Source organism: Castor canadensis, chromosome 15 (assembly GCF_047511655.1).
Source record: "Castor canadensis chromosome 15, mCasCan1.hap1v2, whole genome shotgun sequence".
Lineage (NCBI taxonomy): Eukaryota > Metazoa > Chordata > Mammalia > Rodentia > Castoridae > Castor > Castor canadensis.
The window spans coordinates 54,800,911-54,817,039 of record NC_133400.1 but is presented as its reverse complement, the minus strand read 5'-3'; the positions used below and the strand labels follow the sequence as shown (position 1 = coordinate 54,817,039).

Sequence of the window (16,129 nt, the reverse complement as noted above, 5' to 3'; positions counted from 1 at the left end):
GCAGGAGGATCATGAGTTTGAGGTCATGATCCAAAGTGTGACATAGTGAGATCCTGTCTCAAAACAGAACAAGCAACAAAAAGTGACAGGTGGAGGAGGGAATGAGCCAAAAAAAAAGTTCAGGAAGCAAGTGCTTTTACTGGTTTTCTGTTTGAAACTGGGTGATGATAAGGAAGAAGATTCATGTTGAAAAAATTTTTATTAGCAAAAATTACAATACTGGACCAGGTGCCAGTGGTTTACACCTGTAATCCTTACTACTTAAGATGCAGAGATCAGAGGATTGTGGTTTGAGGTCAACATGGGCAAAAAGCAAGACCCCTGTCTCAGAAATACTTAACACACGGAAAAAAAGGGCTCAAGTGATAGAGCACCTGCCTAGCAAGCATGAGACCCTGAGTTCAAACCCCAGCACCTCTAAAAAATAATAATAATACTGGTAAGTTTATCACAAAATAAGACAAATTGGGCACAGATTTCCAGAACTTTACACTCTACTAGGCATTAAGACTGTTTAAAATCTGAGTAAAATGGGTGAGTTTGGGTCTTGTCTTAAAGATTTCCTTTGTAAAGAAATGTTCAGAGAACCATATTATAGTGGTTAAGTTTTCTTGATTAACTGCTTGTGTTGAATAGGTTATAAATTTTACGTTACAATAGGTTATTTGGGTGGAAAGGGATCTGTGCTGTTTCTGACCACTATGGTGAAATTTTTATTTTATTTTGTGGTATGGGATTGAACCTCAGACCTTGAACTACATCTCCAGCCCCATTATGGTAAAGTTGAATTAACTAATGTATTCTTCCTTATATTGTATGGTACTTTGGAATTTTCAGAGATTTTTTACCACACTATCTCATTTGTTCTTCATCATGGCCCAACAGGGAAGAGAACAAATATTCTTCAAACTGCATGTGAGATACATGCACAGAAATTAAATAATTTCTATAGTGTCATTGTGTTAGTCAGCTTTGCACCACTGTGACAAAATGCTTGAGAAAATCAATTCAAAGAAAGAAAGATTTGTTTCAGCTCACAGTTTCAGAGGTTTCAGTCCATGGTCACTTGGCTCCATTGCTTCTGTGTGGTCATGGCAGAGAACGTGTAGTGCAGGAAAGCTGCACACATCATGGCAACTGGGAACACAGAGAGGAAAGAGAGAGAGAGAGAGAGAGAGAGAGAGACTGCTTACTTTTAAAAAATAAAAAAGCCTTCTGCCACCCCCCACCCCAAAACCCATTAAGCTGTGAATCCACAAATCGATTCATCCATGTATGAGGTCAGAGCCCTCATGATCTAATCACCTCCCAAAGTTCCCACCTCTGAACACTGCTGCATCAGAGACCAAGACTTCAACACATGAGCTTTTGGGAGGACATTTAAGGTTCAAACCATAACAGTTACACTGCTTGTAAGTGGTTGATATTAGGTTAGGATCAACATCCTCAAACATGAAGCCTATCTTCCTTTCAGTACATTGGACTGTGTCTCACTACACTGAGTGACTGCTTTGAATTCAAGCTGTTACTTACCATTTGGCTGCTTTGTTCAAAGCACTCACCCTGAGGCAAACAATAGAAACCTGTGCAGAGAGGTCCTCACCCCCTGTGGAGCTTGCTTAACCCAATTTCAAGATTGAACAATCACTGGACAGCCATTTAGTTAATGATGAATCACCTGGCAGTGAATCAAAAAAAGCAACTCCTTGTAGACTTACACACATGAAAGATGCAAAACTACTAAGTGGAAACAAACAAAAAACTCTCTAGACCATGAAGGTAACATGAAATATTTTGTAGGTTTTTGTTTTCAGTTGAAGACATCTTTGTTTCCTTAGCTAAGAGTTGTGAAGCCTTTACAAACAATAACATGTTTTGCACCATACATACAAAAAGTAAAGCTCAGGGTTAGTGTGACACAGTGGCAGAACACTTGCCAAGTATGTATGATGCCTGGGTTCTGTCCCCCATGCTATAAGAAAATAAATAAATAAAGCACAGAAAAGTAAATAGAGGAATACAGCACAAATATCCTTTAAAAGTTACTTATGTTTTTTGAGCATGACTTTTGATTATTTCATTGAATCTTTGCAACAACCAAAGATTCTGTTATGATTCTTACTTTATGGGTGAGGAAACTACAGCTCCAAGAGCTTAATTTAGAGTAAAATATTTTGGAATCTAGGTTCTTTGTATTCTTTTTGGTAAAGAAATTTAGGAGATGACACACCACTAAACATTTCTAGATAACTGGGTTTTAAATACAATATTGCCAAAGTGTAGCAATGTGTTCAGTTCTAGTACCTGTCAGGATTCTGCAGTTTTATGTTTAAATGTCATTTCACAGTGTTTTTTAAGTAGGACAAAAATCTTAATCAATAGTAATAAACATAACATTTTACATTTATAAGATCTTTAAGCTTTTTCAAAGTTTACCTGTCAGATTTCAACATGATTAGACAGTTTTCTATTTCCTTGACTTATCTTGACTAGAATTTCCCAAAGTTGGTCCTATAGAACTAAGGGTGATAATTGATTGTACATAAAAAAGGTTTCATGCTCAGATAAATTTGAAAAATACTGTGCCAAGCATCAGTAAATGGGTTTCCTTTCTGCAGGACATCTCTGAGCCCATACATGGTGAGGCTATACGTATCTTATAGGGGAGATAAAATATGCAGTATTTCTCTAATTTACTAGTTTTATGTACAGATTTGTTTTTGCAGTGTTGAGCATGGAACCCAGGACCTTGTATATAGTAGGCAAGTGCCCTACCTCTGATCCACACTCCTTTCTTTTTAATTTTATATATAACCCCTTACATCACTCATCTCAGAGAATCAGGGTTAGCATTTTATGAAGCACACTATTGGAAAATGTTAAGTGAATGCCTGGGAAGAAATAGTCATTACTGAAGGCCAGGTTTTTGCCAGCTCCTCAGAGGGGCCATAGCAATTGCCAACCCTCACTGACACACACAGTACTCATCGCCAAAGAACAGCAGGTACTTATTACGTTGCTTACCCCGTGACGTTTTAAGGCCTTCTTCTCTTAATGTTATATTAAGATTACATGTGTTTTTTATAACAACAAAGTCAGTATGTACTAAAAGTTCCTTAAGAGGATACTGCTTAAATAAACTATGGTAATTTCTGTCAGAATGTACTCTTAGCCTGGACACGTTAGTGCACACCTGTAAACCTAGCACTCAAGAAGCTGTGACAGGAGGATCATGAGTTTGAGGCCAGCCTGGGCTACATAGCAAGACTGTTTCAGAAAAAAAAAAAAACCTCTTAGAAGAATGTTTAATGCAACCTTCTCAAATGATATTGAGAAATAAAGGCAAGAATTAAATATAAAGTATTGTCATAGTATTGTAAACAAGGAAACAAAAAAGTAAAAACTAACAAAGCAAGCCAGAAAAGATTGTTAGAACTGAAAACATCAAAATGTAACCTTATTTGGAATAAATAAATTAGAACCAAAATATATTATCACATCCAAGCACTCACAGTATTTATTGCTTATCTTGGTTTCTGGCTTATGAGTCTCATGTTTAGGAAACAATTCTTAAGAAATCTTAAACTCTGGATAAAGTTTATACCTTTGTCAGTAATTCATGTAGGCAAGACAGGTAGGTCTTTGGTGTATTAGCTTCACCAGCCTTTAAGTATGGAAGCTATGTTTTACCTGATGTTGTGAAGACATGAATCATTGGGTTGTATTCTCTTTTGATATGAGAGGTGCAGATGAGGAAGCTCCTCTGTGCTGGCTAGATCCTGAAACAGCCCTGATCCTTGGCCTTGAGGTGGTCTTACTCCTCTGAGCAAGCAGCTACATTATCCTAGAAGGGTACTGGGAAATTGCTCCAAATTCTTGTTGGCTTTGGCCTGTGGGTAAGTGATTAATTAACATGCCTCAGGCACCGCACAGACCAAGGGGTCTGCGCACAGCATCCTGTAGAAATCGTGCTTGCTGTGGTGTCTGATGACCTTCTCCTTTCCTCTTGTTCTCTTTGTTGATCTTCTTGAATGAAGACCTCACTTGACTGTCTCCAGGCTTCCTCCAGCCTGGCCCTCATCTAGTCTTTTCCTGGCTCTTCTTCCTCTGCCGTCTCTTGGATGTTGGTGCTCCCTGGGGCTCCATTCTCCATGCCCTTTTCCTCTCACTCTGTGAGTCATTTTTCACACCTGTAATCTTACTCTATGGTTCTGGGATCATCACTTTCTCCTCTCTCCTCTGGCCAGGAGGAGAGACTTGAATCAGAGTTCTTATCTAAGTAATTGGCACAGTGATACTCAAAGGATTAGTGAAAATAAATATTGTGAAAGGAAACATTTTATTTCATTAAAGTTAACTTGTGTGTTGATCGGAGAGATGATCCTGTCCCCAAATTTCAGAAAGAAACTAGAAATAATAAGTTTTTACTTTATTATCAGCTTTTTCTCTTGTTCTTTTAAATTTTCTTCCTTTACTCCTCATGTGTCATTTATATCATATTGATTTGAATATGTGTTGCTTACTAAAACTAATGCATAAATTGATTAAGTTGTATCTACTGTAAGGCACCTATAGGTTGTTCTCTGAATCAAGAGCTCTCTCTGTCTCTCTCTGTTTCTCTCTCTCTCTCTCTCTCTCTCTCTCGTTCTCTCCTCTCTCTTGCTCTCTCTCTCTTCCTTCCTCCTTTTGCGCCTCAGAACCTTGTACTAGTACCTGAGCTACATGCAATAGTCAGAAAGTGCCAGTTGGTGAGTTTAATAGGTTAAGAACAATTTAACAAAACTCAATTTAGATAAGTACTACCAAATATTTTTTAATGTACTTTTTGTTGACACGGGGGGGTTGAACTCAGGGCCTCGTGCTTGCTAGGCAGGCACTTTACCACTTGAGCCACTCTGCCAACCCTTTTTTGTGGTGGGTATTTTTGAGATAGAGCCTTGTGAATTATTTCCCTGGGCTGGCTTGGAACCATGATCCACCTTATCTCTACTTCCATTCAGCTAAGATTAAAGGTATAAGCCACCAGCATCTGGCTTAAATGTACTTCTTAATTCTTAAAATGTTACTTTTTATAAGATGGGCTTTTATTCTCCTGGCAAGTTATGGTTAGGATGTATGACTTACTTAGAAGTAAGAGACTACTAGTTTGTCCATTAAGTACAAATTGTTACTGTTCAGTTCCAAATGGTTTCCTATCTGTGCTTCTTCAACTGCATCTGTTGGTATCCTCATTAAAACACTGTCACAGTGGTCTCAATTCCCTGCCTTTGTGATGGGGAAAGATCAGAGGATTTATAGGAATAAAAGGAAGTAAGTCTTAAAAATGGTCAAACTTAATCACCTTTTGGAGGGCTAGAGGTTGTTCTAAATTTTGGCAAAATCCTTGCTGTGCTCAGAGTAGATTTCCTACAACTTTAGGATTTTCATTACACAATAAGTTACACTGTGCATTCTTATTTTAAAAGAAAAATCCCAATGTCACTGAAGCCATTTTGTGGATTTTTAAGAATTCTAGTTCATTCTCAGACAGTTCCATTTGTTTGAGTCATATCTTTTCCTTCGTTCCTTCTACCCTTCCTTCCTTCCTTATGTCCTTCCTTCCTTCCTTCCTCACTTTTTCTTTTCTTTCATTTATGTGTGTTTGGTTAAAGTTCATATTGGAGATACAATTAAATTAAAATAGCATTGATTCTATACTGCTACAATTTGCTAGGATTGATAACTTGCTAATTATTATTTTAAATAAGAAATAGGTTGTTTCTATATCTGTCCTCAATGATTGTATTGTGTATCAAATGCACTTCCCAAACATTATGTACAGATTCTATGCATAAATCATTCTCTAGAGAAATCAGTTGTGCAAACTTTGTGTCTGTGACAGCCTATTAAATATATTATAAATGCAATTGCAATAATTTCCCTCCCAACATTTTCTATGTGAACAAAATCAACATTTCATCAAGGACTTCAAGTCTATGTTTTGTTATGTTATGTTAAAAGAATTGTTTGTTGTCATTTCTTTTTCTGGTAATATTGCAGTTTGAACATAGGGGACTCGCACTTACTAGGCAGGCTCTCTATCACTTGAGCCAAACCCCCAACCTATTTTTGCTCTAGTTATTTTAGAGATAGGGTCTCAAGCTCCTTGCCTGGTCAGCTTCAGACCATGATCCTACCTATGCCTTTTGCATAACTGGGATTGCAGGTGTGTGCCACCAGACCCCGCTTGTTGGTTGAGATGAGGTCTTGCAAATTTCTGCCTGGGCTGATCACAGACTAAGGTTCTCCCAGTCTCCACCTCTGGAGTAGCTCAGATTATAAGCATGAACCACTGTGCCTGGCCTTGCTGTCATTTCTTTTCTTTCTTTTTTGGCAGCACTGGGGTTTAAACTTAGGACTTCACACTTGCTAGGCAGGTGCTCTTACCACTTGAGCCACTCTGCCAGCCCTTTTATTATGATGGGTTTTTTTCAAGAAAGGATCTCAAGAAATATTTGCCAGGACTGGCTTCAAACTGCAATCCTCCTGATCTCTGCCTCCTGAGCAGCTAGGATTATAGGTGTGAGCCTCCAACCACTGTCGTTTCTTTACATAGCTTATTATGAAAATATAAAACAGAAAGTGAAAGAAAATGATTGACTCAAGTGAAATGTATTAATTCAGTGTTACTACTTTAGCATAATTCGCTCAAAGACAGTACTCTATCACTTTTTAATGTTGAGATCATTGTGCATTCACACATTCTAAAGATATTAATTTCACATTTCCTAATTAAATATAAACACAGTATCTCACTTGTGAGGGTATGTGTATCGTGTCTTATTATTGTTTCTCTAGCACAAACTGCTTTGCCTGGCTCTGAATAAGTATCTGTTGAGCCTTAAGGAACAAGGAATCTGGACTCCTGCTATCAAAACTGGTGTTATGATGTTTAATCTTGTTGTCCCATCACAGAGCATTTAACTCACTGCATCACTACCATTCTTGCCTTCATTCCTCTGTGTCACAGGAAGATGGTCCTAAAGTTACTCCATTTGCACGATTCTTTGCTTTTAATACCCATGTGCCCACATCTCTCCCACCTTCAAAAACAACAAAACCCTTTGCCCATCTGTGTCTCTATCTCTCTTCTCCCTTCTTTACCAAGCATCTTGAAAAATCTCCCCTTCCTCATTTCATGCCCTGTCCTGCACTTCACTTTAATCTGGTTTCCAAGGCTGCTCTTTCGAACTAGATACCAAGGACTGGTTCTAATCTTAGCATTGCCTGTCAACTAGCTGCATGACCATAGACAGGTCATACAGCCTCTCTAAACCCAACAGGTCATACATAGGGCTACCATGTAAATAAGTGAGAAAACACAAATTACTTCTTCATTTCCTGGCATGTAGTAAGTTTTTGATAAATGGTAGATGGTAGATCTTTTTATTACTGATTGAAAGTGTAATTCAGAGGTGAGAAGGATTCATGGGGGTTTACTCCTAACTGCTCATTAATTGTTCACATTCGTCCAGAGAAACCAAGTGGTCAGTGTTTCACGGAGGAGATAATATTTGAATAGGATTTCGAAGGATAATAACAATAGCTTACATCTCTTGTATGTTCCCTGTGGGCCAGGGACCATTCTAAAAGATCTTTATGGATTGTTCTGTTTAATCTGCAAGACATTCCTATAACATAGGATTTCAGTAACTAGTACACAATCTGGACCTGGACAAGAAGACAGAACAGAATGAATAAGAACCTGGAGGCAGGAAAGACGTGATGATTTCAGAAGCCGTCAGAAGTCAGAAGCTGACTTACCTGCCAGTGCAAAGAGCTTGTCTAAGGAGTAATAAGAAATGATGTTGGACACAGTGAGGCAAAATTGCAGGTCTTCACTACCAAACCAGAACTGAATTTGGCTTTCCTAGAAACAACATAAAGAGCAATTGTAGACCTATGACTTGGGGAAGGGAAGATACAGAATGGAAGTAGGACTTTAGGCACATTTGTTGGGTGACATGCACTATGAAGCCCTGCTAAGGACACAGCTTGAACTATGTTCTCAATATCAAAAATCACATTTCAGGAGGATAATATTTTAAGTAATTATTATTACCACTAAAACACATCTCTTTACTTTATACTCCTATTCTATCCACTCAGATTCTTAGTTCTATTTACCAGTTTTGTTTTATTGATTGTTGTTGAAGTCTTCTGCTGAACTCTGGCCAAATAAACCTCCTCATCATCATTCACTCTTGGCAGTTGGTCCTCCCTCCGTCTTGTTCATAGAGTAGTACTCTTTCATGGATACTTTTTATTTTACTATTTCATTCCTATTGCCACCTTTTAAGGCCAAGTCCCATGCTATCTTCTTTATGATGTCTGATCAACCCAGCTAGAACTGACTGTGCTCTTTTTCTGGTTTTGTTTTTTCAGACATGGTCTCACTATATAGCTGAGGCTGGCCTTGAACTTGCCATCTCCTGCCTCAGCCTCTCCAGTGGCTTGTGTTACAGGCATGCTTCACTACTTCCAGCCCTGACTACTCACTTTTCTGATTTCCCACAGTACTGCATTTCAGTATACTACCTTGTCATTTGGTTATCTGGCCATGTTTTGGTATCCCCCCCAGTGGTAGCAGGGTATTGCTGAGCTATTCAATCTTTGTGACGTGATTTAAAGGTACTTTAAAGTACTTCAGATCCCTTCTCAAACACAAATTTCCTTTTGAGGAAAGGTTAGTATATTCAGTGTTAGACTGATATACATTTTTCCAACACTGAGAATTTCAAGTCACTTTTGTTGGGGATACCTCAAAAGAAAGGGAACTTGAAGTTGAGACTAGAAAAGAAAGCTAAAGACAATGCAAGATTAGCCATTTTTGAAAGGAAACTTTGAGAAGGAAAAAGGAAAGTGAGGGGCATAAAATCTGAGTCTGTTCTGCTATACTTCTGTCCCTTAGGATGAGAGAAGCAGAGTGGATATTGGAAGGGCTTGGGACTCCAGCCTTTGGGTCCTTGGGAATCCCGAAGGACATGAGAGTTGGAAATCCAGGGCATTGAGGAGCTGGGTGGAGAACTAATGAGAAAACACATGTCCTTTATCAGGCATATTATCTCCAAAGAGACATGCCAGTTTTGTAATTATATCTTTGAACTTGCCATAGAGGATGATTTTAGAATTTCTAGAGAACAGGAATTTATTTGTATAGTGGCCATTATTATGATCATAGGATTTGGTAACAATTTTCCATAGGCTGTTTAATGAAGGTTTAAAAAATTCATTTCCTTGGCTTGCTCGTGACTTAAGACCATGTTCTCGCTTATAAAATCTTCAGTTGTTCAATTACAAATTCTACTACCAAGATTTTCAGGAATCTAATATCGTAGGCTGGAGAGGAATACTACAATAATGTTTAGCCAGTATTTTCAGAACTGTTAAACCTGGCTAAATGGGTGTCATATTCCACAGGACAGTTGGCAATTCTTGAGGTTCCCAGAATGACATGCCCTCTCGTGGCTCCAAGTCCTGCCTAAGAGACTTTCTCCATTTTTTGCAGTTAACCAATTCTTATCCTACATAAGTTTGCTTAGACATCTCCTCCAAAAAGCTGTCCCTGGATACATCTTTAGAGCCACTGCCCTGAGTTGGGGGCCACTCCTGTCTTCCCCTAATAGCATGGGTTTTCATCCTAATGCCTCACCAGGAGGCAATCGGAATTCACAGGTCCTTCTCATTGCCTGAGCTGTGACTGAGTCCTGTGGGTGCTAAATAATCAGCCACATACTTTTAGACAATTATCAGGGCTTAATACAAATTTGTTCATTGAGTGAATAAGTGCATGGTCTCCAGACAGGTGAAAAGTCCTCTGCCTCACAGTTGTCAGTATTGGAGCTTTAGGATAATTTTGGGAAACTGCAGTCTATATTTTCCTTGTCTTCTCCCCACCTGGTGGAGTGTAGCAAAGTGTGTTAGAATTTCCCAAAGTGTGCTCTTGTAGAACTAAAGGTCATATTAATGGTACACAGAAACAAACCTGGAAGATGGCAGTTTGCCTTTGTGCCCTAAGCTAATAACAGTTCATAGCAAACCCAGTATTTAAGAATGGTGATTATTTTTACTATGTAACCCTCAGGAACAAAAGCAGACTTACAAAATATTTTTTTTTAATTTTGGTGATCATTTGAAATTTTGCTGCCAAACTTACTAAACCCACAACAATCCTTCTAATTTTTTTAAATATCCCGTTGATCTTTGGATACCTATTTTCACTTGTAATACAACCAAATGTTAACAACCTATTATATCTATATAAATATATAATATATATATATATATATTATAAGAGTATAATAATTCAGCTTTTTTTTTCCGTTTCTGCTTTGACTGGAAGACTACATAGATCTTTATATGATTCAAATTCATAGTTTTCCTGAGAACAAATGATAAGAATAAATGAAGCTATAGCTATATTGAAGCATTTTCTTCCAACAGAAACAAAATCATGAACTAGATATAAAGAACTGCCTCTAAAATTTTGAAGACTGTGCTTTCAATGCTTTTCCTAAAGGTTACTATGTGTGCTATGACTATTCCCTTTGCTTCAGTTACAATAAAAGTGAATACAATGTAGGATTAGAAAAAAGAAGGAAAAACAACAACTTTGGAGCTGAATGTATAAATATCCTATTAAGCCGAATGGGTGGGAAAATAATGACTTCATGCCGAACCTAGTAAGTATTATAAACCTAGGTTCCTTTAGCACAAACATAATGGCTAGCAAAAGTTTACCACAGTCTCATTTTTGTCCCTCATTTGGTTTATTTTTGTTTCAAAGCCCGGCGTTACCAGGTCTCTAAGCGTCCCCACGCCCGCGCTGCATGTGCCGGGGTGACGATGACAGGCGCCCGCGCCCGGCTCCGGAGCCCCAGCACCGCCGCTCGGCACCGCACGGCCCGGCCGCCCTGCCTGCGCCAGAGCCGGCGCGGCGGACAGGCGCGGGCGCGAGCCACGAGCGGGATCCCCGGCGCCCGAGCGCCCCGCCGCCCCCGGCCGCGGAGGGCGGAGGGCGGGGGCCGCGAGCCGAGCTGCGGGCGCGGGGAGCGAGGCCGGCGGGCGCCGGGGGTTGGCGGGACGCGCGCTCCGTGCCGGCGCCCGCCTCGAGCCCGCGCTCCCCCCCCCGCCGCGTGCCCGCGCCGCTGCGCGATGCAGTGTGGGGAATGGCTGGGGTTGGCTGAAGAGCGCACAGTGGAGTTTTAATGTCCGCCATGTTGGCCATGGCGTATTGAAGAGAGCGAGCGAGAGAGGAGCGGAGCGGCACAGCCTCCCACCCTCCCGGCTGCTGTTAGTGCCCGAACGGCGGGCTCTGCGCTCCGCCCCTCAAGTCCCCGGCAGCGGCAGGCGAGTGGGGACCGAACCCCCGGTTCTCCATGATCCCGCTGGCCGGGGCCGTTTCCCCAAAGCGGAGAGGTATCTGCTGCGCCTGAGATGAGTAAACTGTCGTTTCGGGCGCGGGCGCTAGACGCCTCGAAGCCGCTGCCGGTGTTCCGCTGTGAGGATCTGCCCGACCTGCACGAATACGCCTCGATAAACCGGGCCGTGCCGCAGATGCCCACCGGAATGGAGAAGGAAGAGGAGTCGGTACGTGTTAACTCCCCTGTCCGACCCGCCGCCAGGCCCCGCTCCCTCTGCTGCCTGCGGCGGCGGCGGAGCAGCCGACCCACACAAAATGGCCGCCATCTTCTCTCCGCCGCCGACCGTCGGTCGCCGGCCGGGTCTTTATCCCGCCTCCTCGGGCCTCGACCCCCGGCCGCCGCGGCCCGGCGGAGCCTCCTCTAAGGCCACCCGCCGACCCTGGCTACTTGTACCAGGGTCCCGCGGAGTTCGGGGGCCCGAAAGGCACAAAGGGGTCACGTGACGAAGCCGCCGGCAGCCATTTTGTGGTCGTAGTTCTTGGGTTGGGCCTTGTGCATCCGGAGAGGGGAACGGCTGGGCGGCGGTGGGGGTGCGGCGAGCCGGGCGCCGGAGACCCGCCTGCAGGTCCCTCCGCGGGCCGCTGGGTGGCGCTCCGGGGCCGCTGCGGCCCGGGCGCGCAGTTGTGTGCACCGTCGGGGACGTGGGCTTCCCCGTGGGGCTCGGCGCCGCGCTCACGTGGAGCTCCGGGGCCCGTCTTGACAGCTCGGCGCGCTCGGCGAAACTTCCCGGCCACACGGGACCGGCCCGCAGCCCTCGTCCCGGGACGTTTGCATCCATCCCCAAAGCTGCGTAGTCGGAGGATGTGCTAAGCGACTGTCCCCGACTTTTTCCTTAAAATCCATGAGGATGTGTTGCACATTTGTCTGGAGTCTATGGCTCTTTTAAAACCTGCAGCTTTTTGTTCTTGTTGCTCGTTCCTGTTTATCTGCAACATAAATTTAAGTGGTCCTGCTTTCTGATCTCAAAAGAGGGGGGAGAGAAAGACCCAGTTGAATGTTACACATCCAGATTTGGAGAGGGGGGCTGAAGTTAGGCGAATTCCTTCACGGATGCCCCAACGTTGAGATACGCAAATTGGGTGGGCTTTTCGGCATTTACTGCTTGTTTGCAGCTAATAGTTTGGTAGTTTGTCAGAGCTGCAACCTTGCAGTGGAAGTGAGCTCCAGACGCAGGGGTGGTAGGATGTTCCTCTCCTGTCCCCCAGATCCTTGACAGTGTAACCTGACTTCTAATCCTAAGGAATTGCATGCCTTGGTTTTCAGGTACAGCCAATTAAACAGGGCGCAGTGTGTTGACAGTTGAAGGAAGTCGAGCATTCACGCGGACTTGGGCTGCAGTGTTGTGGAAAATTGTACTGTAATACTTCTGTTGGTATTGTAAGAATTTCCTATGCTCTGTAATGTTTTTGGAAATAAAACTCTTTAAACCGCTTGGGTTGTTTAACCTTAAAGTTAAAAAATAGCTTTGACAGTGGAATGTTTCTTTTGAGAGTAGTGTCCTCAGTCTAATTTACAGATAAACCAAGTGTCTGTCGTTGAGATTATCTAGAGAAGTACTGACTTTCCAACGCACTACCTACAAGAACAGTGCCTTTCATTTTTGCTTGTATCAACTTAGAGTAGAATGGTGCCATTTGTTTTATTTTTAAATAAGTGATTTGTTTTTTAAAATTAAAGTACTGTGACTGCAGAATCTTGTCTTTTTTTGGGGGGGGGGTTTTCCAGATAATGCTTTCAAGTTGGGGTGTTGGTGTTGCCATACCTCTAGAAATTATAGTTCTTATTTTCAGCTGAGAAAAGGGAACGTGTTGATTAAGCAAGACAGCACCACAGCGTACTTTAGAAATTTAGCTAACTCTTGCTTCTGTGAATACTTTGGATAGGCCCAAAAGCTACGACCTCAAAGGAGAGCTGAGCTCAACTGCAGGATCAATGCCTGTTAAATGTGAAAGATTTTTGGTTCGCTGAAATTTTGACGTTTTATAGAGCAATAGCTATCATTAGGTTGTAGCATTTGCAGTCCCTACTTTTGAGGAATATAGAATTTTCTCCTCCTTCAGACTAATTTTTCCGTTATCTATTTAGTTTTTCACCTTACAGCCAACCAAAACTAGGTATGACCAGTGAAGCACAGATCTCAAGGATAGGTACTGCATCTAAGAATGCAGAAAATTCCTGGTAAAGAAGCTGGTCTCCAGTCCTGTGGTTCATCCTGCTAGTGGTAGGCCATATAAACGACAATATGCTGTACAATATTAAGGTGTATACCAAACGTGAAGCTGATTATGAGTTAACCTCAGGAAGAGAAACCAATAATTTGTTGGAGCATTTTGTGCTTACAAAAAGGAATAAACCTTTCGCTTTTTGACACATTGGTGTACTGTAACCTTGAACCTGAACCTGAACCTGAATTGACCTGCTAGCTTAGAAAAAATATATAATCTTATTTTTGTTATGAATCATAGGGTAAATTTAGGTGACGGCAGTTTCTTATACACCACCCTATTAAGCATTTCATGATGAAAATATATCTGAAAAATTATGTGAAATATACCTACTTTTAGATATACATAATTAGTTTTGTTTTGTTTACCTGGTAAACTTGATAGAAATGTGAGTCTTGTGGTGGTTTGTTTTTTTGAGACAGGGTCTCACTATGTAGCCCAGGCTGGCCTGGAACTCATGATCCTCCAGCCTCAGCCTCTCAGGTGCTCTACAGGCATGCACCACCACACTCTCTGAGAAATCTCTTTTAACATTGTATTCCCACTCAGCCAGTATTAATAAAAGCAGAACACATTTGGCCTGATTAGGCATGCTTCTTAATTTTTAAGAAACAACTTTAAGTAGAAGCCCCTGCCCGCTGCTGCACACCCCCCCCCCAGGAAAAATACTTGCAGGTGAAAAGTGTTCCTCAACTTTATAACTTAGTTTCTATCATTGTAGTAGGTTGAAAAATAACTCCAGATTATAATTAATTGAAGGACTTGACTGAATCATGTTATTAAATGTTTGAATTTGTAGAATGTAACAAATTGCTGTATCAAAGGATAACAATTGATGAAAGCTTTTAGAGTCACAGATGTAGATTTTAAATCACAAAAACAATACACTATCAGCTTTATCAGTTAAATGAGTCCCTTTGGAGGTTAAAGATAGAAGTTTAAACAAGTGGGAGAGAAGTGGATGTCCCATTGTAGTAATTTATCATTTCTAATTTTAGATTATTACCTTTCAAATCTTAAGGGCTTGTGGAGTGGCTCAAGGAGTAAGAGCACCTGTCTAGCAAGTATGAGGCCCTGAGTTCAAACTCCACATCACCAAAAAAAAAAAAAAAATCTTAAATTTAGTACCACAGCTTCACATGTAATTGAAAGGGTACCTTACTAAAGAGATTAGTAGTATGAGATGTTTTTGTCAAAATGTAAACATCACTTTAGAGTAGATCATAAAAAGTTGTTTTTAAAGTAGTGTTTAGCAAATTGGAGCTTTGTAGTAGTTTAACTTTTTCGTTGGGTTGTGTAAGGGGGCATGTCTTCATTTATGTGGAGTTGAAACTTAACTATTACTTTCATGGTTTTTGCCAGGATATTTGATATAATTAAGATGTGATGTCATATTGATGTTAGCTGCATGGCCACTTAAGACTGTTAGAAGTAGGGTCTAATTACCATTACCCAACTGCTTGATTTTACAGGGCTCAAAATTTGACAAAAAAATCCTCTTGTACTCCTACCTTTTCTCCTCATTACTGGCCCAGTGTAGAGTATTATTAAAGCCAAACTAAGGACTTTATAAAGTAGGGAGGAGTTTGTTTTAATATAGGGGGAAATAGAAATACTGTATATTCCTAATGTGGTTTTTAAAAAAACCTTCCATTTAAACTATTTTTTATAAGATAACCTAGTTTTTCAGTTCATGGCGTGGCTCAAGAGGTAGAGTGCCTGCTTTGCAAGTCTGTAGCCCTGAGTTCAAACCTCAGTCCCATCAAAAAACGTGTACAATCTCCATTGTAGTAGAAGCAGTGTTTAATACAGAAACTACATACAGTTTAGATTAGAAAGGAATTGAGAATATTGGGTTTTTTTTTTTTGCATTAGCAAAGAGTCCAAATAAAATCAGAGATAATTAAGTAATAAATTCAGATTTTAACTTTCTACCCTGTTTAAGATATTTTTGAGTAGAAGTTTCTAAGCGGGCGAGGGGGGAGGTTCTGAGGGTGACATGGAAATGATTCTGGAAGTTGGTGAATTCCCACAATATGCATGTAAAGTTTTGTAGTATGTTTTTCTAGATTAATGCTTGTTATCAGTTCCTCTAGATATTGGTAATGGGTCAGGGCAGAAAGCCCCAGGGTTAAGATTTTTTGTCTCAGAAATAATCAGAAGAAGCTATTTTGGTTTTACCTCAGAGTGGCAGTTACTTAAGTCTTAGCAGAGGAGAATAATTAAAATATTTAAAGGGTGTAGCAACCTAGGAAGAGACTGAGGATTCTCAATTACAAAAGGGCGCCCTTGAAAACATTAGTGCCTAGGTGCCTAAATTGTTAGCATTAATTTTTGTTTTAGTGTATAGTTTGATATTTAAATACTTAGATTACTGTATGTCCAGACTTTGTTTTTCATATAAAACTAATAAAACCGATGGGATTATATATCTAAAGGTAG

The 16,129-nt window shown here is 40.9% G+C and overlaps 1 protein-coding gene across 4 annotated transcripts in view; it reads left to right on the top strand.

Moving 5' to 3' along the window:
- Epc1 (enhancer of polycomb homolog 1) overlaps positions 1–16,129 on the top strand; it is an 86,878-nt gene that overhangs the window by 14,892 nt on the left and 55,857 nt on the right. Inside the window, exons 1-2 of one of the 4 annotated variants that reach the window (XM_020157317.2) lie at positions 11,175–11,628; positions 12,726–12,893. The exons of 1 other annotated variant lie outside the window; for it this stretch is intronic. In XM_020157317.2, coding sequence (XP_020012906.1) covers positions 11,476–11,628; positions 12,726–12,758 — 186 coding nt within the window. In that variant the 5' untranslated portion in view covers positions 11,175–11,475 and the 3' untranslated portion in view covers positions 12,759–12,893. Of the gene's footprint in view, positions 1–11,174; positions 11,629–12,725; positions 12,894–16,129 lie in introns of those variants that run through there. 2 more of the 4 variants (XM_020157312.2, XM_020157313.2) reach the window with 2 other exon arrangements.